General features: G+C 43.6%; 2 protein-coding genes across 4 annotated transcripts; one reads left to right on the top strand and one right to left on the bottom strand.

Moving 5' to 3' along the window:
• The first annotated feature begins 650 nt into the window (after window positions 1-650).
• tbrg1 (transforming growth factor beta regulator 1) lies at window positions 651-6,297 on the top strand. 3 transcript variants are annotated; one of them, XM_014163144.3, is made up of 15 exons: window positions 655-966; window positions 1,221-1,393; window positions 1,603-1,660; window positions 1,781-1,863; window positions 2,060-2,096; window positions 2,585-2,647; window positions 2,995-3,231; window positions 3,423-3,493; window positions 3,619-3,842; window positions 3,956-4,095; window positions 4,360-4,506; window positions 4,636-4,733; window positions 4,828-4,938; window positions 5,140-5,284; window positions 5,480-6,297. In XM_014163144.3, the coding sequence occupies exons 1-15, from the start codon at window positions 670-672 to the stop codon at window positions 5,483-5,485; spliced, it is 1,890 nt and encodes a 629-aa protein (XP_014018619.1). In that variant the 5' UTR covers window positions 655-669; the 3' UTR covers window positions 5,486-6,297. The 3 variants fall into 3 exon arrangements, with proteins under 3 accessions (XP_014018618.1, XP_014018619.1, XP_014018617.1); XM_014163142.3 differs by having other exon boundaries at window positions 5,140-5,288; XM_014163143.3 differs by lacking the exon at window positions 2,585-2,647 and having other exon boundaries at window positions 651-966; window positions 5,140-5,288.
• LOC106581216 (sialate O-acetylesterase) lies at window positions 6,274-20,261 on the bottom strand. The gene is made up of 9 exons (XM_082966109.1): window positions 20,243-20,261; window positions 10,520-10,684; window positions 10,030-10,199; window positions 9,734-9,797; window positions 9,391-9,562; window positions 9,089-9,192; window positions 7,179-7,356; window positions 6,768-6,957; window positions 6,274-6,623 (listed from the first exon to the last, which is right to left on the bottom strand). Exons 1-9 carry the CDS (start codon window positions 20,259-20,261, stop codon window positions 6,417-6,419), a joined length of 1,269 nt encoding a protein of 422 aa, XP_082822235.1. The 3' UTR covers window positions 6,274-6,416.

The raw sequence follows: 20,261 nt of genomic DNA, 5'->3' as shown, positions 1-20,261 counted from the left end.
GAGGACGACACCTCCTTTGTTCTCTCTTTTATTCTCTGACAGAGTTAGTTCCTGCTCAATGCTGGCCTGTCAGAGGGAGGAGGAGCGTGGTTTAAACTCGCTCCTCCTATCGTCGGCGTGCAGGCTGGTCCCAGCCTCGTGACGCACTTCCTGTCGCCGGGTGTCGTTCTTCCTGTCTTCAGCAGTTGATTTATTCGTAGTTTATATACTTATTATTGTAGCATAGCTTCCCCGGTATATTATATAAGTTATGCAAACAAATATCCAGTTCAACCCTAACAGTATAATAGATCAAGGGTTGTTGTCTATTTCTTAATTAATGTCAAACTCCTATCAGCATAGCCTAGGGATTCAAATAAAAGTCAGATGTTGTGTAAGTCGACGTGTTTACTGTACCTTCTGGCATTGGCAGGACTGCTGGCACTTGTTTGTTTCTCATTTGATCATATCTGTTGTCAGAGAGCAAGATTCGAGATGTTCATTGATAAAACATTTATCATTAAATAAATGCAATTGATACAAATATTGATTAGTATTATTGTGAACGTAGCTCATACTCAGTTCCAACTACAGATACAGCATACTTGAGGACATCAGCTGTTGACAACAGGCTGCATAAAGAACTACATTTCCCAAATCTAAAAAAAGCGATTAAATGACAGGAAAGGCATGGTGCTCGTTTTAATACCTCCGAAGCTTAGTTTCCGTCAGTTTTCTGAAATAGTTCAGGCGATAAAAACAAGTCGACTGCACAACGCGTTGTTGGATTTTTGCAAACCTTTCATCATAGTAATTTTTGAGATTAGAAACAAACATACTCTCCGGGAAACGTGTTTGTTTGCTAGCGTCAAGCTTTTGCTGCAACGTGTAAGTTATGTAAACAATGCAATGGAGACAAGCGAAGAAGTGCTTCAGGGTTCTCCGATGATTCACGGAAAAGAGCAAGCACGAATTGACAGGAGTGGGGTAAGTTATAAAACGAATACTCGTACAAACGTTCATTAGCGTAAACTGCCGAGTTATCTACTTCCTACAAACCTCTCGCCTGCGTTCATTGATAGATAACTAGCTGGTAGTAGCTGCTCATGCGCCGTCGCCGATGACCATTTCAAACAATTTCCAAAACATCCTCATGCCTCTTATTTTCCCATGCAGTAGCTATGTTCTACAAAGTAATCTAGATGACCAGTTCTTGGATGTGTGTCTTCGTCTTGTTCCAGCCCTCAACGAGCAGAAACCAGACCACAGGAACTCCTCTCTCACCTATGGACCCACTGAACACACTGTCCAACTTCGAGTCAGAGATGGAGCCAGACGGACAGGGAAACTACTCTCTCTTCCCTGCCTTGGACAACATGGCCAGCCTGGCAGGAGCTGCCGAGGCTCTAGAGAGGTAAGCAATGCCAAATGTACAGCATACACACACACGTCCTTATTCTGTTGTGTGTAGGAGGACAAATAGGCTGCCACTACACAGGAAATATAATGTTGGGTCTTTCTGCTAGTATGATATGAGGACAAGTCTCTTACTTGAATATTTATTTGCTTTGTCTTAAACTTTCTACCTAAATATGAATATGTCTATTCATTATTTTTCCACAGTGAACCAGCTAACGATGTTGCAGACAAGCCCAATCTCACATGGCTTGATGCTGCGCAGGTACGGTATTTTTTTAACACAGCACTGTCTGTAGGCTACTGTATGTACCATGTTGACATTTAAAATCAGATTGCTGTCTGTCAGTGAAATACAGCAGCAATACAGTCTGCTCTTTCCCAGATTGTACTGGAGGCAGCTGGACGCCCAATGCATATCAAGGAGATCAAACAGCAAATCATTGACAGGGGATTGGTTCAGTCCAAGTACAGTACATCATTATCAATTCTATAGATATACAATGCATTTTAAATAAAGACAAAATGCGTCAACTGCATGCTTTAAAAAAATATATATATATTTGAAGCTTTCAAAAACATTCCTGATAGATCAACAGCATGATATTCCCAGTAATCATTCCTCAACTGTCCATAACCACATTTATATTCTATTTCTGGACAGTGCGAAGTCAAGCCTTGAGGCTGTCATGTACCGTGAGGTAAGACTAATGAGACACTTCAATGGCCGTGATAGGTCCAAAGCTCATAGCATCTCCATTTTCTTTGCTGTACTCCAATGGACTCCACACCAAGGCCACTATAAATTAAGCAGTTCACTTTATTTTCATTATTTGTGCTGTACATTATCGAAGTGGATATTTCAGTATTACAAAAAAATACATTTTTTTTGCTTTCTGCATATCATTTCTCTGTTGCTTTCCCTTCCTTTTGTTATTGAAAGAAAGGCCGTTAGTTGAACGTAAGACAGGTTTGCACATCAAAGGCCTGTGCCTTGAACCAGAGCGAATGCAATTGTGCTCTCTGCTATAGTGTGCCAGGATTAGAACATTCATCATGATGCTCTTAAGTAGCAGTTAACACAGGCTAGATCTTATTCATTCAAGGTTACAACAGTGAGACCTGCCCTTAAGACATTTGTCAGTTCCCCAACACCTAGCCTTGGCCTTAGTATCCCACTATGTTGCAGACACAGAAAGGCAGCAGGAGATTCAAGAGGATTGAGAACAGAAATGGAGTCTTTGCACTGTTGGTAAGTTATCATTATGCAAAGGATGTCAGAAGAAATCCCTTTAGTTCAATTCTATCACTGCTGATCTGACAAATATAGACATTTAGGAGAGTGCAGTGGAAGATCAATGTGTTTGGATAATTAACATATTTTTTTTCCTTATATAGTCATTGTAGCCATGTTACTTTGCTCTGTCACAGTTTTCATTTTGCGTTGCATCAGTTACTGTTCCAGATATACCTCATCCACATAACATTGTCATTGTATGCACAATCATATGATGTGGATCATGGCCTACATTGCCACTAGTATTTGAATGTGGTGTTATGATGCAATGCCCACTGAGTTTGGTCTCTCGCCATTCACAGACAGATGATGAGGGGCAGCAGGCTCTACAGTCCTTCACCACCCAGTCTTTCATGGGGTCTCCCCCCCAGTCAACCTTCTCCAGCTCTGGCTCTGCAGCCTCTCTGCCTCCCTTCCCCTCCCCCACAGGTCTCTCTGAGACCAGGCCCAAGACCAAGAAAGGCCCACGCAAGAACCAGAACGAAAAGTACAGACTAAAGTACCTCAGACTACGCAAAGCAGCACTGGCCATGATTTTTGTGAGTACTCTACATACTAAAGACAATCACTTGAATCAGTATTATTCAAGTTATTTCTGTAACACAATGTGTTCAGATGCTACATGCGTCCACCATAACACTTAGATGTATGGAAGAGAAATGTTGGAGATGTATAGTAGACTATGGTATTATAGGCCGAGGGCTGAAGTCACAAACTGAATATCCCACAGGAGAATGCGGCTCTCTGTGATGAAGTTGCCCACTTAGAGGAGAAGTTTGTGCGAGCAAAAGAGGAGCGCAGGTGAGTTTAACTGTGCTATATTGATGCATTTTCCCCCCCTTTTTTTCTTTTGGACACTGATTGACAGGTACTTTGAAAACAGTTTTTGTTGTCTAATTGGGCATCTCTTGTGCTTTGTTTTCCAGGTTCTTACTGAAATCGCTGTTGCAGTACCAGTCTGTGTCAGAGGGGGAGCTGCTCACTGCTGCTACTACCAGCTCTCACCCCCCTGTGACCTTCAGTGCCGTCCCAACGGGGGCGTCAGTCCTGCCTGTGGGTCATAACCTGGCCTCTGGGACCTCTGGGGCAGAGGAGGGCCTTCCTAAGAAGCCTAAGAAGGAACGAGGCAGGGAGAATGGAAAAGACGACGGTGGGTAGAGCCATGTTTATACCAGCCTACCTGTAGATAAGACAGATTCTTATGTCTTGTAATGATGGGTAGCACAGTATTTTCTTTGACTCCATAAAATACATTTTCCTCAGGTCCAAAAAGAATGTCAAAAAAGCGGAAGCTTGCTGACGCGGGGTCTCGTAAGCTGGTTCAGCCCATCGCTCTGGACTCCTCAGGACGTCCTGTCTTCCCCATAGTACTGGGGGGTCTGACTGTGTACAGTCTAGGGGAGGTCTGTGTCTCAACTCATACTTATGCCTCACATTTGCTCTTTATAAACACTGTCCAACTTATCTTACATTGTTCTCCTCACTTGCATAACCATTCTGTTGAAAGTACTGAACAGATTTCCACCATAGGCAGAACATTCATGTTGGTCAGGATCAGTGTCTATGAAAGGAGACCAGGAGAGGCTATTTAAGACTGTTGGGACACAGCCCATGACTTCTCAGATCAGTGGCTAGAGAATAATGAATGATGTCCTTCCTTGTTCCAGATTATCACAGACAGGATGCTGTTCCATGACCAGTGTGCCATCTACCCAGTGGGTTTCTGTAGCACACGCTTCTTCGCCAGCATGAAGAGCCCTGATCAGCAGTGCCTCTACACCTGCCAGATTAAGGACGGGGGTGGTGGCCCACAGGTACACTCGCACTAATGGAGCTATAAAACATTATGAAGTCAAGTGCTAAGTAAGTCAATGAGGTGCTGTGAGACAGCTTATGTTTTTGTGAGGAGTGTTTTCCTTATCAAACCATCTCCCTCCTCCCAGTTTGAGATCGTGCCTGAGGAAGACCCTCAGAATGCCATAGCTGCCTCCTCTGCCCTCACCTGCCATTCCAACCTGCTGAAGGCCATTGGTGCTCTAAGGTACCTGCTTGCTGTACAGACTGGCTTACAGAATCAGTGGATGCATTTCATTGTATGACTTTTCTCTCATTATCTTACGTCTATACCCCTACAGATCTAAACCGGTGGCACCCATCGTGCCTTCTGGAGCAGACTTTTTCGGCTTCTCCCACCCCACCATCCAGAATCTGATCCAGAGCTGCCCAGGAGCACGCAAGTGCAGCAAGTGCGTCTCTAGTACTCAAGTATAATGTCATGGACCTCACAGGAAATTAATTGAACGTTGCACATTATCTTTGTGGAGATTGTAATTGGTGCATTTCCTGAGTTCAGATGAACTGACCTTTAATATACTCTCTCATATCTGCTAAAGTACATGTAGCTGAACAACTTATGTGTTGCTTATTGGTGTGATATGTCCCTGTAGTTATCAGTGGATCCGTTTTGAGGTGTGTCGTCCAGGCGACGGCCAGGTTCCACACAGCCTGTCTGAGGACGATGCCTCAGTCAACTTTGAGGCCTACCAGAGACACCAGGGCTTTGATGACAGCATCAGGGGGGAGCACAATCTAGTAGGTGAGGCCGAGCAGTTTGCCACACTTTCTCTACCTACCTGTACACCCCCTAGGCTCAGCATTTAGCATATAATGGCCTTTGTTTATTATTCTTGTTGTCTGCTAGCGGAAATAGAAAGCAATGATATTATGGGTCAACGATCCACAGTCAAGATCTGATTTCAACCACTCAATCCCATTTTCTTTCCCCAGGCATGACTCCACAATCCCCTGGTTCCTCTCACCAGCATCTTCTGAGCTCACCCACCCTTCAACCTTCTACATCTTACTTCAGCCACTGATCCGTTCCTCCTCAACCTCCAGACCAGTGAAGTAGTGGAAAAGAAAAAACTGATAAACGATGATCGCCTTTTGTGGTTAATAAAGTAACGCTCCATATATTTTCAATGCATTTATTTGTGATAGGTGGGTAAATGCTCGTGCAAAATAAATTAAATGGCATTTACCCTCCACTACACCACTGCTCTAGAAAGCCTGGTGACGCCTGTGTGGAGGTTCTCAATAGGACCAGTTGCGTCTGTACTGACATTGACAGTCCTAGAAGGAACCAAGAAGAGGAGACTACAGAATCATGTTCTCTTCCATTTAAACGATCAATGTACGTTGTTGTTGTTATCATGTGAAAGAAAGTTGATCTGACCGCCCTCTGCAGGTCTCTTTGTGTAGATGATCAAGTTGGCCCCTGTATGTAATACTGTAGTTAGTACTATAAAATGGGTGGTTCGAGCCCTGAATGCTGATTGGTATACCACGGGTATGACAAAACATTTATTTTTACTGTTCTAATTACATTGGTAACCAGTTTAATAACAATAAGGCACCTCGGGGGTTTGTGATATATGGCCAATATACCAAGGCTAAGGGCTGTATCCAGGCACTTAACAGTCCTTAACCGTGGTATATTGGCCATATACCACACCCCCTCCTGCCTTACTGCTTAACTATAGTTGATTTGGTGGACAATGTAAAATGGACTACACCTGGCATTTCAATAAAAACATTTTATTTCATTGATCATCAAATAATAGAACAAGGTAAAAATCATTTCTCATATCGTATCATTCAAAAACACATTTCCTACCCAGATGGGTTGACTAATCCATTCCTAGCGGGGGGGGGGGTTCTCGTCTCACTGCTCGTCTGGCCAGCGGTTGAGAGTGAAGGGAGGTGCAGGTAGAACCCCATCAGCACTGTAAACAGGACATGCCTTAAAGTCACAAGGCCAGTCCCTCCATGCGTAGCGCAGGCCGGCTACATTGTCCATGGAACAGTAATTCGTGTACACTTGGACGGCGTTAACGCCCCACTGCAGTATGGGAGCTGGGACCCACACCTTTTATCAAGGTGGAAAAGCCTGCATGAGCCAAGCTGCTGACAACACCAAAGAAAGAATTCAGACCAAGTTGATACAGCCCATCCTGTTCATGGTCGGTAGAAACACTACACTATAAGTTAATACACATTACAAGTACAGCAATCAGACTTGAAAGATATCTTTGGATTGAGCGACGAAGATTCTCTGGTTATAAATAATGTTGAGATACTGGTCATTGACCAGGACCCGGCTAGGGAAAGGCCCCTGGAATGAGACGCCCTCCTCCCCATAAGCCACAGCTCTCGCCCCTAGAGACAGTCTATAGGCCACGCCCTGCTTGTCCCGGGGATGGATACTGGAACAAAGTCACTGGTAAACATCTTGTTCCACATTCTAATATCCTCATTAGTGTACCACTTAGAATGATGCAATGCATGCATCCTAAGTGGTATGTTAGTTTCGATATTGGAACATAGCCTTGTATTCTCACAGTATTCAAATGTGAACTGCTTAAAGCTTTTAGAAGAGTACAGGCTTATCAAATACTGTGGTATCCATTCTATGATTGTTACTTACCTGCCAAAAGGAGACATTTCATCTCCTAAGTCCATAGCAACGGCCATGAATGTGTTCTTCATACGCAGGTTGGGAGCAAAGCCATAGTCTGCAGTCTGGTGCCAGCGTATGTTTGGAAATCCCTCACTTAAGGAGGCCTTTATATATGTAGAGACCTCAGGACAAATATATAGACAGAATCAACGTAACAGCGTAAGAAGCAGTGGATAACATCCTGGAGTGATACATTGTCAAAGCAATGTAGTGATTCCTACTATTCAAGATGGTTGCAAGAAAAAGTATGTGAACCCTTTGGAAATACCTGGATTTTTGCATAAATTGGTCATACAATTTGATCTGATCTTCATCTAGGTCACAATAGACAACACAGTCTGCTTAAACTAATAACATAAACAAGTATACATTTTAATGTCTTTATTGAACACACCGTGTAAACATTCACAGTGCAGGGTGGAAAAAGTATCTCAATCGGGTTGAGGTCAGGACTCTGACTGGGCCACTCCAGAAGGTGTATTTTCTTCTTTTAAAACCATAATGTTGTTGATTTATTTCTGTTTTGGGTTATTGTCCTGCTGCATCACCCAACTTCTGAACTTTAATTGGTGGACATTCTCCTGAAAAATGTCTTGATAAACTTGGGAATTCATTTTTCCGTCAATGATAGCACGCTGCCCAGGCCCTGAGGCAGCAAAGCAGCCCCTAACCATGATGCTCCCTCCACCATACTTTACAGTTGGGATGAGGTTTTGATGTTGGTGTGCTGTGCCTTTTTTTCTCCACACAGTGTTGTGTGGTCCTTCCAAACAACTCAACTGTAGTTTCATCTGTCCACAGAATATTTTGCCAGTAGCGCTGTGGAACATCCAGGTGCACTTTTGAAAACTTCAGATGTGCAGCAATGTTTTTTTTGGACAGGAGTGGCTTCTTCCATGGTGTCCTCCCATGAACACCATTCTTATTTGGTGTTTTACGTATTGTAGACTCGTCAACAGAGATGTTAGCATGTTCCAGAGATTTCTGTAAGTCTTTAGCTGAAACTCTAGGATTCTTCTTAACCTCATTGAGCGTTCTGCACTGTGCTCTTGCAGTTATCTTTGCAGGATGGCCACTCCTAGGGAGAATAGCAACTGTGCTGAACTTTCTCCATTCATAGACAATTTGTCTTAGTGTGGACTGATGAACATCAAGGCTTTTAAAGATACTTTTGTAACTCTTTCCAACTTTATGAAAGTCAATTCTTAATCTTAGGTCTTCTAAGATCTCATTTGTTCGAGGCATGGGTCACATCAGGCAATGCTTCTTGTGAATAGCAAATTCAAATTTTGTGAGTTTTGTTATCGGCAAGGCAGCTCTAAACAACATCTCCAATCTCGTCTCATTGATTGGACTCCAGGTCAGCGGGTTCCTGACTCGAATTAGCTTGGAGAAGTCATTAACCTAGAGGTTCACATACTTTCTCAACCTACAGTGTGAATGTTTAAATGATGTATTCAATATAAACAAGAAAAATACAATAATTTGTGTTACTAGGTTAAGCACACTATGTCTATTGTTGTGACTTAGATGTAGATCAGATCAAATTTGATGACCAATTTATGCATAAATCCAGGTAATTCCAAAGGGTTCATATACTTTTTCTTGCCACTGTACATTCACAGGGGATTAGGTTTTGTCACGATTTCATTTAGTGAACAAAGAGGAGAGCAGTTGTTGATGAATCCAATAAAAATCTATCCGGTTTATTACAATCATTTAGGGAGAACACCTTCAGAGCTGAAGCAAAGAAAATGTCTTACGGGCATGTCAGACATGTTAACGTGGCTGTTTCTATGCTGTTTGTATGCTGTTACTGTATGCTGTTACTGTATGCTAAAAGATGGGAGAAAACAGATGACTCCAAGCTGTTTTACCTTGGTACCAGAGGTCATGTTGAGAAGTGGATGGATCATGGCATTCCACAACAGAGTTAGTCCGCTTAGACAAATACATTGAAGGTGTATATGGCATGGGGATCCTGGATGAAAAGAACATAACATAGTCCAACTGATATCAAGTACCATAGATGAGAGGATATTTTTCTTAGTCCAAAAGAACAAGACACAAATATTCACTAGTCTACCCATCTACAATCCCTAAGAAAAATGCAATAATTTGCATACCTAACAAACATCTCTATTGCAAGAGTAAAGCTCCAGGGTCCCTGTACACTTACCCGTTAATCCTGTCCAGGTCACAGTGTTTGAGTGCTCGGGGGGAGGACCATGCCTCTACAGGTGTGCCTCCCCAGCAGGACGTCACTAGGCCGATGGGGTACTTCAGCGCCTTGTACAAGTGGCGCCCAAACATCCAGCACACTGCAGAGTAGTGCTTGAAATCCTCCCCCACTCAGCAACTCTGTTCAGGAGGTTTAAGATTTATTCCCATTATCAATTAAATGTATTAATACCATTTCACTTAGTCAGTTGGCTGACAGCTATCATTTGCATGAAATTTCACATCTAATTGAGCTAATAGACTGACTCCAGAGCCTATCCATACTTGCTGTGGGGACAGACCAGGGCATCTCCACTCCTGAAGGAACTTGGAGGCCAGAGCTAGCTCCTCTGATGCTTTGAACACCTTGAGGACAAGACATAATAATGGTATAACTCAGTTGGTAGAGCGTGGCGCTTGCAACGCCCTGGTTGTGGGTTTGATTCCCAAGGGGGACCAGTATGAAAATGCACTCAATACTCTAAGTCGCTCTGGATAAGAGCGTTTGCTAAATGACTCAAATAAATGTTTTAAAACAATGCAGACTCAGACTTATATTAACATTGCAGAGTAGTCTCAGAGGGAATCTTTGGAATCATGCCGTTTTCACCAGAGACGTTGTGAAAGCCATGTTGCTCTGTCCCCCACACAGCCAGACATCCCCAAACAGCACATCTGTGAGAGTGATACTGTGGTTGTTCTGGAGGACTGCAGTCACATTGTAGGGCCCGCCAGCTTCCATTGGGTCAAGGGTCATCCTCCATTTCCCTGGGAAGAGATTCAAAACCATGGATCAGTGAAGGTTACCCTTATGTGTTTATGTACAAGGCAAAAAAAGTGGAACACAGCACAATTAACTTCAAACAATTTTGGTGCTTTCTTTATTCCTCATACCCTTTTCCTCATTCTAACAGATGTGTCACCATCACCTTTACAGTACAATGTTATTTGTTAGAAAAATAACTTGACATGAGTTTAGGGATTTATCAACTTTCCTCTTTGAAATTCTGCTTACTTCATCCTCAGCTTCATGACATGACTGGATAGTCACGCTAAACTAAAGGCATTGTTGCGATCAGATAACTCACCGGCAGCCACACTGACAGCAGGTGCATTGTTAGTGAATGGTCCTCCTGATAGAAAGACCGTGACCTCAGTATCATCGGGTCCATAGCCCCACAACACAGCCCTCTCTGGGGCCTTCTGCAGAACCATGTGATCGCCATAATAGGAGGCAAATTGTAACCCACTGTCTGGAAACAAAAATGACTATTATTCATCTACTGTATTAGAAAATATATATTTATCCAGTCAATATTCAAGGCAATTAAACTAAATCATATTACACATATTCAAAGTAAGACTGTCAAATAACATCTAAATATTATCCAAACAGAAAAATATATTGAAATATACAGAGCATACAAAACATTAGTAACAACCTTCCTAATTTTGAGTTGCAAAAGCCTCAATTTGTCGGGGCAAAGACTCTACAAGGTGTTGAAAGTGTTCCACATGGATGCTGGCCCGTGTTGACTCCAATGATTCCCACAGTTGTCAAGTTGGCTGGATGTCCTTTGGGTGGTGGACCATTGTTGATACCAGTGGTGTAAAGTATTTAAGTAAAAATACTTGAAAGAACTACTTAAGTAGTTTTTTGGGGTATCTGTACTTTACTATTTATATTTTTGACAACTAACTTCACAACATTCCTGAAGAAAATGATGTACCTTTTACTCCATACATTTACCTTGACACCCAAAAGTACTCGTTTTTGAGCGCTTAGCAGGACAGGAAAATAGTCTAAATTCACACACTTACAGTGAGGGAAAAAAGTTTTTGATCCCCTGCTGATTTTGTATGTTTGCCCGCTGACAAAGTAATGATCAGTCTATCATTTTAATGGTAGGTTTATTTGAACAGTGAGAGACAGAAAAGAGAAAAAAAATCCAGAAAAAAACGCATGTCAAAAATGTTATAAATTGATTTGCATTTTAATGAGGGAAATAAGTATTTGACCCCCTCAATCAGAAAGATTTCTGGCTCCCAGTTGTCTTTTATACAGGTAACGAGCTGAGATTAGGAGCACACTCTTAAAGGGAGTGCTCCTAATCTCAGCTTGTTACCTGTATAAAAGACACCTGTCCACAGAAGCAATCAATCAATCAGATTCCAAACTCTCCACCATGGCCAAGACCAAAGAGCTCTCCAAGGATGTCAGGGACAAGATTGTAGACCTGCACAAGGCTGGAATGGGCTACAAGACCGGCGCCAAGCAGTTTGGTGAGAAGGTGACAACAGTTGGTGCGATTATTCGCAAATGGAAGAAACACAAAATAACTGTCAATCTCCCTCGGCCTGGGGCTCCATACAAGATCTCACCTTGTGGAGTTGCAATGATCATGAGAACGGTGAGGAATCAGCCCAGAACTACACGGGATAATCTTGTCAATGATCTCAAGGCAGCTGGGACCATAGTTACCAAGAAAACAATTGGTAACACTATGCCGTGAAGGACTGAAATCCTGCAGTGCCCGCAAGGTCCCCCTGCTCAAGAAAGCACATATACATGCCCGTCTGAAGTTTGCCAATGAACATCTGAATGATTCAGAGGACAACTGGGTGAAAGTGTTGTGGTCAGATGAGACCAAAATGGAGCTCTTTGGCATCAACTCAACTCGCCGTGTTAGGAGGAGGAGGAACGCTGCCTATGACCCCAAGAACACCATCTCCACCGTCAAACATGGAGGTGGAAACATTATGCTTTGGGGGTGTTTTTCTGCTAAGGGGACAGGACAACTTCACCGCATCAAAGGGATGATGGACGGGGCCATGTACCGTCAAATCTTGGGAGAGAACCTCCTTCCCTCAGCCAGGGCATTGAAAATGGGTCGTGGATGGGTATTCTAGCATGACAATGACCCAAAACACATGGCCAAGGCAACAAAGGAGTGGCTCAAGAAGAAGCACATTAAGGTCCTGGAGTGGCCTAGCCAGTCTCCAGACCTCAATCCCATAGAAAATCTGTGGAGGGAGCTGAAGGATCAAGTTGCCAAACGTCAGCCTCAAAACTTAATGATTTAATGAAGATCTGCAAAGAGGAGTGGGACAAAATCCCTCCTGAGATGTGTGCAAACCTGGTGGCCAACTACAAGAAACGTCTGACCTCTGTGATTGCCAACAAGGGTTTTGCCTTGTGCTAAGTGCTAAGTCATGTTTTGCAGAGGGGTCAAATACTTATTTCCCTCATTAAAATGGAAATCAATTTATAAAGTTTTTAACATGTGTTTTTCTGGATTTTTTTGTTGTTATTCTGTCTCTCACTGTTCAAATAAACCTACCATTAAAATGATAGACTGATCATTTCTTTGTAAGTGGGCAAATGTACAAAATCAGCAGGGGATCAAATACTTTTTTCCCCCACTGTAGGTCCTGGATGGCAGGAAGGTTGGCCCCAGTGATGTACTGGGCCGTTCGCACTACCCTCTGTAGCGCCTTACGGTCAGATGCGAGCAGTTCCCATACCAAGGGGCGATGCAACCAGTCAGGATGCTCTTGATGGCGCAGCTGTAGAACCTTTTGAGGATCTGGGGACGCATGCCAAATATTTTCAGTCTCCAGAGGGGGAAAAGGTTTTGTCGTCCCCTCTTCACAACTGTCTTTGTATGTTTGGACCATGATAGTTTGTTGGTGATGTGGACACCAAGGAACTTGAAACTCTCGACCCGTTCTACTACAGCCCCGTCAATGTTAATGGTGGGCTGTTCGGCCCACCTTTCCCTGTAGTGCACAATCAGCTCCTTTGTCTTTCTCACATTGAGGGAGAGTTTGTTGTCCTGGCACCACACTGACAGTTCTCTGACCTCCTCCCTATAGGCCGTTGCCATACGTTTTGTTACATATCAAATTTATTTGTAAGGCCCTTCTTACATCAGCTGATATCTCAAAGTGCTGTACAGAAACCCAGCCTAAAACCCCAAACAGCAAGCAATGCAGGTGTAGAAGCACGGTGGCTAGGAAAAACTCCCTAGAAAGGCCAGAACCTAGGAAGAAGCCTAGATAGAAACCATGCTATGAGGGGTGGCCAGTCCTCTTCTGGCTGTGCTGGGTGGATATTATAACAGAACATGGCCAAGATGTTCAAATGTTCATAGATGACCAGCACGGTCAAATAATAATAATCACAGTGGTTGTCGAGGGTGCAACAGGTCAGCACCTAAGGAGTAAATGTCAGTTGGCTTTTCATAGCCAATCATTCAGAGTATCTCTATGGCTCCTGCTGTCTCTAGAGAGTTGAAAACAGCAGGTCTGGGACAGGTAGCACGTCTGGTGAACAGGTCAGGGTTCCATAGCCGCAGGCAGAACAGTTGAAACTGGAGCAGCACCACGGCCAGGTGGACTGGGGACAGCAAGGAGTCATCAGGCCAGGTAGTCCTGAGGCATGGTCCTAGGGCTCAGGTCCTCCGAGAGAAAGAAAGAAAGAAAGAGAGAAAGAATTAGAGAGAGCATACTTCAATTCACACAGGACAAGACAGGAGAAATACTACAGATATAACAGACTGACCCTAGCCCCCCGACACAAACTACTGCAGCATAAATACTGGAGGCTGAGACAGGAGGGGTCGGGAGACACTGTGGCCCCATCCGACGATACCCCCGGACAGGGCCAAACAGGCAGGATATAACCCCACCCACTTTGCCAAAGCACAGCCCCCACACCACTAGAGGGATACCTTCAACCACCAACTTACCATCCCGAGACAAGTCAATCACACTTCTGTGAAATCAAACTGTCCACTTAGGAAGCAACACTGATTGACAATAAATTTCACATGCTGTTGTGCAAATGGAATAGACAACAGGTGGAAATTATAGGCAATTAGCAAGACACCCCCAATAAAGGAGTGGTTCTGCAGGTGGGGACCACAGACCACTTCTCAGTTCCTATGCTTCCTGGCTGATGTTTTGGTCACTTTTGAATGCTGGCGGTGCTTTCACTATAGTGGTAGCATGAGACGGAGTCTACAACCCACACAAGTGGCTCAGGTAGTGCAGCTCATCCAGGATGGCACATCAATGCGAGCTATGGCAAGAAGGTTTGCTGTGTCTGTCAGCGTAGTGTCCAGAGCATGGAGGCGCTACCAGGAGACAGGCCAGTACATCAGGAGACGTGGAGGAGGCCGTAGGAGGGCAACAACCCAGCAGCAGGACCGCTACCTCCGCCCTTGTGCAAGGAGGAGCAGGAGAAGCACTGCCAGAGCCCTGCAAAATGACCTCCAGCAGGCCACAAATGTGCATGTGTCTGCTCAAACGGTCAGAAACAGACTCCATGAGGGTGGTATGAGGGCCCGACGTCCACAGGTGGGGGTTGTGCTTACAGCCCAACACCGTGCAGGACGTTTGGCATTTGCCAGAGAACACCAAGATTGGCAAATTCTCCACTGGCGCCCTGTGCTCTTCACAGATGAAAGCAGGTTCACACTGAGCACGTGACAGACGTGACAGAGTCTGGAGACGCCGTGGAGAACGTTCTGCTGCCTGCAACATCCTCCAGCATGACCGGTTTGGCGGTGGGTCAGTCATGGTGTGGGGTGGCATTTCTTTGGGGGGCCGCACAGCCCTCCATGTGCTCGCCAGAGGTAGCCTGACTGCCATTAGGTACCGAGATGAGATCCTCAGACCCCTTGTGAGACCATATGCTGGTGCGGTTGGCCCTGCGTTCCTCCTAATGCAAGACAATGCTAGACCTCATGTGGCTGGAGTGTGTCAGCAGTTCCTGCAAGAGGAAGGCATTGATGCTATGGACTGGCCCGCCCGTTCCCCAGACCTGAATCCAATTGAGCACATCTGGGACATCATGTCTCGCTCCATCCACCAACACCACGTTGCACCACAGACTGTCCAGGAGTTGGCGGATGCTTTAGTCCAGGTCTGGGAGGAGATCCCTCAGGAGACCATCCGCCACCTCATCAGGAGCATGCCCAGGCGTTGTATGGAGGTCATACAGGCACGTGGAGGCCACACACACTACTGAGCCTCATTTTGACTTGTTTTAAGGACATTACATCAAAGTTGGATCAGCCTGTAGTGTGGTTTTCCACTTTAATTTTGAGTGTGACTCCAAATCCAGACCTCCATGGGTTGATAAATTGTATTTCCATTGATTATTTTTGTGTGATTTTGTTGTCAGCACATTCAACTATGTAAAGAAAAAAGTATTTAATAAGATTGTTTCTTTCATTCAGATCTAGGATGTGTTGTTTAAGTGTTCCCTTTATTTTTTTGAGCAGTATATTTTACACCATTTTAAAGATAAGACTCTCGTTAATCTAACCACATTGTCCGATTTCAAAAAGGCTTTACAGCGAAAGCAAAACATTAGATTATGTCAGGAGAGTACATAGACACAAATAATCACACAGCCATTTTCCAAGCAAGCATATATGTCACATAAACCCAAACCACAGCTAAATGCCGCACTAACCTTTGATGATCTTCATCAGATGACACTCCTAGGACATTATGTTATACAATACGTGCATGTTTTGTTCAATCAAGTTCATATTTATATCAAAAACCAGCTTTTTACATTAGCATGTGATGTTCAGAACTAGCATACCCACCGAAAACTTCCGGTGAATTTACTAAATTACTCATGATAAATGTTCACAAAATACATAACAATTATTTTAAGAATTATAGATACAGAACTCCTTTATGCAATCGCTATGTCCGATTTTAAAATAGCTTTTCGGTGAAAGCACATTTTGCAATATTCTGAGTACATAGCTCGGCCATCACGGCTAGCTATTTTGACATCCGCCAACTTCGGGGTCAACTAAACTCAGAATTACTATTAGAAAAATTGGATTACCTTTGCTGTTCTTCGTCAGTATGCACTCCCAGGACTTCTACTTCAACAACAAATGTTGTTTTGGTTCTAAATAATCCATAGTTATATCCAAATACCTCCGTTTTGTTCGTGCGTTCAGGTCACTATCCGAAGGGTAACGCGCGAGCGCATTTTGTGACAAAAAAAATCTAAATATTCCATTACCGTACTTAGAAGCATGTCAAACGCTGTTTAAAATCTATTTTATGCTATTTTCTCATAAAATACCGATAATATTCCAACCGGGCAACGTTGTATTCATTCAAAGACTGAAAGAAAAACATGGCGAGTTCTCGTGACCGCGCATCTCCAGTCTTACTGTCCCCAGGCTGACCACTTACAAACTCTGCTCCTATACTTTGCCCAGCGACAGCAGACACCCCATTCCACTTTCTGGCGGCTTTAGAGAGCCAATGGAAGCCTTAGAAAGTGTCACGTTACAGCACAGATGCTGTAATGTCGATAGAGATGCAACAGAAGGACAACAAATTGTCAGACAGGGCACTTCCTGTATGGAATCTTCTCAGGTTTTGGCCTGCCATATGAGTTCTGTTATACTCACAGACACCATTCAAACAGTTTTAGAAACTTTAGAGTGTTTTCTATCCACATCTACTAATTATATGCATATTCTAGTTTCTGGGCAGGAGTAGTAACCAGATTAAATCGGGCACGTTTTTTATCCGGCCATGAAAATACTGCCCCCTATCCCAAAAAAGTTAAGCAGGGTTCATACAGACATTGACAATTCAAATTCAAGGACTTAATTGTAATTTTAGGGCCTCAATGTTATACAATTATACAATTGTATAACATATATAATTGTACATATAGGGCTTAATATAGAAGCCAGGACACCCGTGAAACAAGTCTGTATTCAACGTCCATCCATGTCTGAGGAATTCGGGAGATGACGTGGAAATTGGCCCCTAGGGGCAACAGTGAGCGGTGTTACCTTCAAGTAGGTTTTGGCGTTGTGGACGGCGATTGCAGATGGGCATAAGCACCTGCCTCTGGTGCCAAAGGTTGCATGTTTGAATCCAACAATTGAAAGTTGTTTGAGATTTTTGTTTTAAGCCTATCCCAAACCTTACAATTTCAGAGTTAAGGCCTAAACCTAACCTTAAACACTTTGAAATTTGACGTTTGGAACAACTTTGAAATTTGACGTTTGAGAAACATGGATGAACGTCTAATTCTGACGTGAGACAGAGCTTGTTGCAGCTATTGATTATAGCTATGTTCTCCCTTATATGGTAATGTGGGGCGGCAGGTAGCCTAGTGGTTAGAGCGTTGGACATGTAACCGAAAGGTTGGTAGATCGAATCCCTGAGCTGACAAGGTAAAAATCTGTCGTTCTGCTCCTGAACAAGGCGCAGGCGAACACTGTTCCTAGGCCTTGATTGAAAATAAGAATGTGTTCTTAACTGACTTGCCTAGTTAAATAAAGGTTAAATGTAATGACATAAAAACAATTGGCAGATTATCAATGATTTAAACAGCTGTAACAAGTTGTCCAGCATAGGAAATCCTCACTCGTACCCTAGTTTATAGAAAGATCCATCATCTAAATTGTGGCGCTATATATCAATGCATTACTCAAATTGCGGTGATAGGTTTTGTAGATTATTATTATTGCCAGCAGTTTCACACTGATGACTCAAGAGGAAACTAGGGTTGCAGTCTAGATGTACGGTTTCGACTGCTCATACAGTTTTGCTTCGGTACTGCAGTTGAACTTACGCGGACCCAGAAATAAGAATTCCAAGTCAGATTTGAAAATTCCTAATTAAGACACTTTAGTCATCACCTTTGTGCACAAAACATCCATTGAATTATTCAAATAATTGTCGCTAATTTCTTTTTTCCATCACTCACAGCAGAAGATATTACAATGTTATATTCATCCAATGTCTGCAATGTTTTTGGATAATGTGATGATGTCATCGCTGCTTGTGCTGCTCCCTGTGCTAGAGCTCTGTACGGACTTGAACTTTAAGCCCAAGCCCTACCCACGACGTTCAGGCCCTACCCTACCCAGGCCCAATTGCTTCTGCCAAATTTAAGGCCCAGCCATGCCCGAAATAACTTCCTCCATTTGTAAATCCATTACCTGCTCCTCTCTTTCTGTCACTCGCTCCCTGCGCGCAGGCAGCTCACTATGCATGTACAGTCGTGGCCAAAAGTTTTGAGAATTTCCATAAATATTAATTTTCACAAAGTCTGCTGCCTCAGTTTGTATGATGGCAATTTGCATATTCTCCAGAATGTTATGAAGAGCGATCAGATGAATTGCAATTAATTGCAAAGTCCCTCCTTGCTATGCAAATGAACTGAATCCCCCCCAAAAAAAATTCCACTGCATTTCAGCCCTGCCACAAAAGGACCAGCTGACATCATGTCAGTGATTCTCTCGTTAACACAGGTGTGAGTTGATGAGGACAAGGCTGGAGATCACTCTGTCATGCTGATTGAGTTCGAATAACAGACTGGAAGCTTCAAAAGGAGGGTGGTGGTTGGAATCATTGTTCTTCCTCTGTCAACCATGGTTACCTGCAAGGAAACACGTGTCGTCATCATTGCTTTGCACAAAAAGGGCTTTACAGGCAAGGATATTGCTGCCAGTAAGATTGCACGTAAATCAACCATTTATCGGATCATCAAGAACTTCAAGGAGAGCGGTTCAATTGTTGTGAAGAAGGCTTCAGGGCGCCCAAGAAAGTCCAGCAAGTGCCAGGACCGTCTCCTAAAGTTGATTCAGCTGCGGGATCGGGGCACCACCAGTACAGAGCTTGCTCAGGAATGGCAGCAGGCAGGTGTGAGTGCATTTGCACTCACAATGAGGCGAAGACTTTTGGAGGATGGCCTGGTGTCAAGAAGGGCAGCAAAGAAGCTACTTCTCTCCAGGAAAAACATCAGGGACAGACTGATATTCTGCAAAAGTTACAGGGATTGGACTGCTGAGGACTGAGAAAAAAAAGTCATTTTCTCTGATGAATCCCCTTTTCCGATTGTTTGAGGCATCCAGAAAAAAGCTTGTCCGGAGAAGACAAGGTGAGCGCTACCATCAGTCCTGTGTCATGCCAACAGTAAAGCATCCTAAGACCATTCATGTGTGGGGTTGCTTCTCAGCCAAGGGAGTGGGCTCACTCACAATTTTGCTTAAGAACACAGCCATGAATAAAGAATGGTACCAACACATCCTCCGAGAGCAACTTCTCCCAACCATCCAGGAACAGTTTGGTGACGAACAGTGCCTTTTCCAGCATGATGGAGCACCTTGCCATAAGGCAAAAGTGATAACTAAGTGGCTCGGGGAACAAAACATCGATATTTTGGGCCCATGGCCAGGAAACTCCCCAGACCTTAATCCTCAAGAGGCGGGTGGACAAACAAAAACCCACAAATTCTGACAAACTCCAAGCATTGATTATGCAAAAATGGGCTGCCATCAGTCAGGATGTGGCCCAGAAGTTAATTGACAGCATGCCAGGGCGGATTGCAGAGGTCTTGAAAAAGAAGGTTCAACACTGCAAATATTGACTCTTTGCATCAACTTCATGTAATTGTCAATAAAAGCCTTTGACACTTATGAAATGCTTGTAATTATACTTCAGTATTCCATAGTAACATCTGACAAAAATATCTAAAGACACTGAAGCAGCAAACTCTGTGGAAATTAATATTTGTGTAATTCTCAAAACTTTTGGCCACGACTGTACTCTGCTCATGGGGGCTATAAAAATGTGAGTATCCATAGCAACAGGTCCACTTGGGCTGCACTGCTCAATGAAGAGACAGGAGAGAGAAGTTAGCTGTTAGCTACTTTGTCACTCTAAACTCCAACAAAACTCAAGGAACAATATTATTTTCTGTGAAATCCCTCCTGTTTTTCAGTGTTTTCAGAAAGTATTCATACCCTCTGACTTATTCCGCAT

Source organism: Salmo salar, chromosome 20 (assembly GCF_965601325.2).
Source record: "Salmo salar chromosome 20, fSalSal1, whole genome shotgun sequence".
NCBI classification, from domain to species: Eukaryota; Metazoa; Chordata; class Actinopteri; order Salmoniformes; family Salmonidae; genus Salmo; species Salmo salar.
Note: the sequence above shows the minus strand (reverse complement) of the source record. Positions and strands in the feature narration are given on the sequence as shown.

Bases quoted from the DNA above. Each gene is read 5' to 3' on its own strand.
- tbrg1 (XM_014163142.3), top strand. From the start codon at position 670: ATGGTGCTCGTTTTAATACCTCCGAAGCTTAGTTTCCGTCAGTTTTCT. The intron at 3,843-3,955 runs GTGGGTAGAGCC...CATTTTCCTCAG, and splicing joins GGAGAATGGAAAAGACGACG to GTCCAAAAAGAATGTCAAAA. The intron at 4,939-5,139 runs GTGCGTCTCTAG...ATGTCCCTGTAG, and splicing joins GGAGCACGCAAGTGCAGCAA to TTATCAGTGGATCCGTTTTG.
- LOC106581216 (XM_082966109.1), bottom strand. The intron at 10,200-10,519 runs GTGAGTTATCTG...ATCTCTTCCCAG, and splicing joins TGCTGTCAGTGTGGCTGCCG to GGAAATGGAGGATGACCCTT. The intron at 9,563-9,733 runs GTCTGTCCCCAC...AGAGTTGCTGAG, and splicing joins TCAGGAGTGGAGATGCCCTG to TGGGGGAGGATTTCAAGCAC.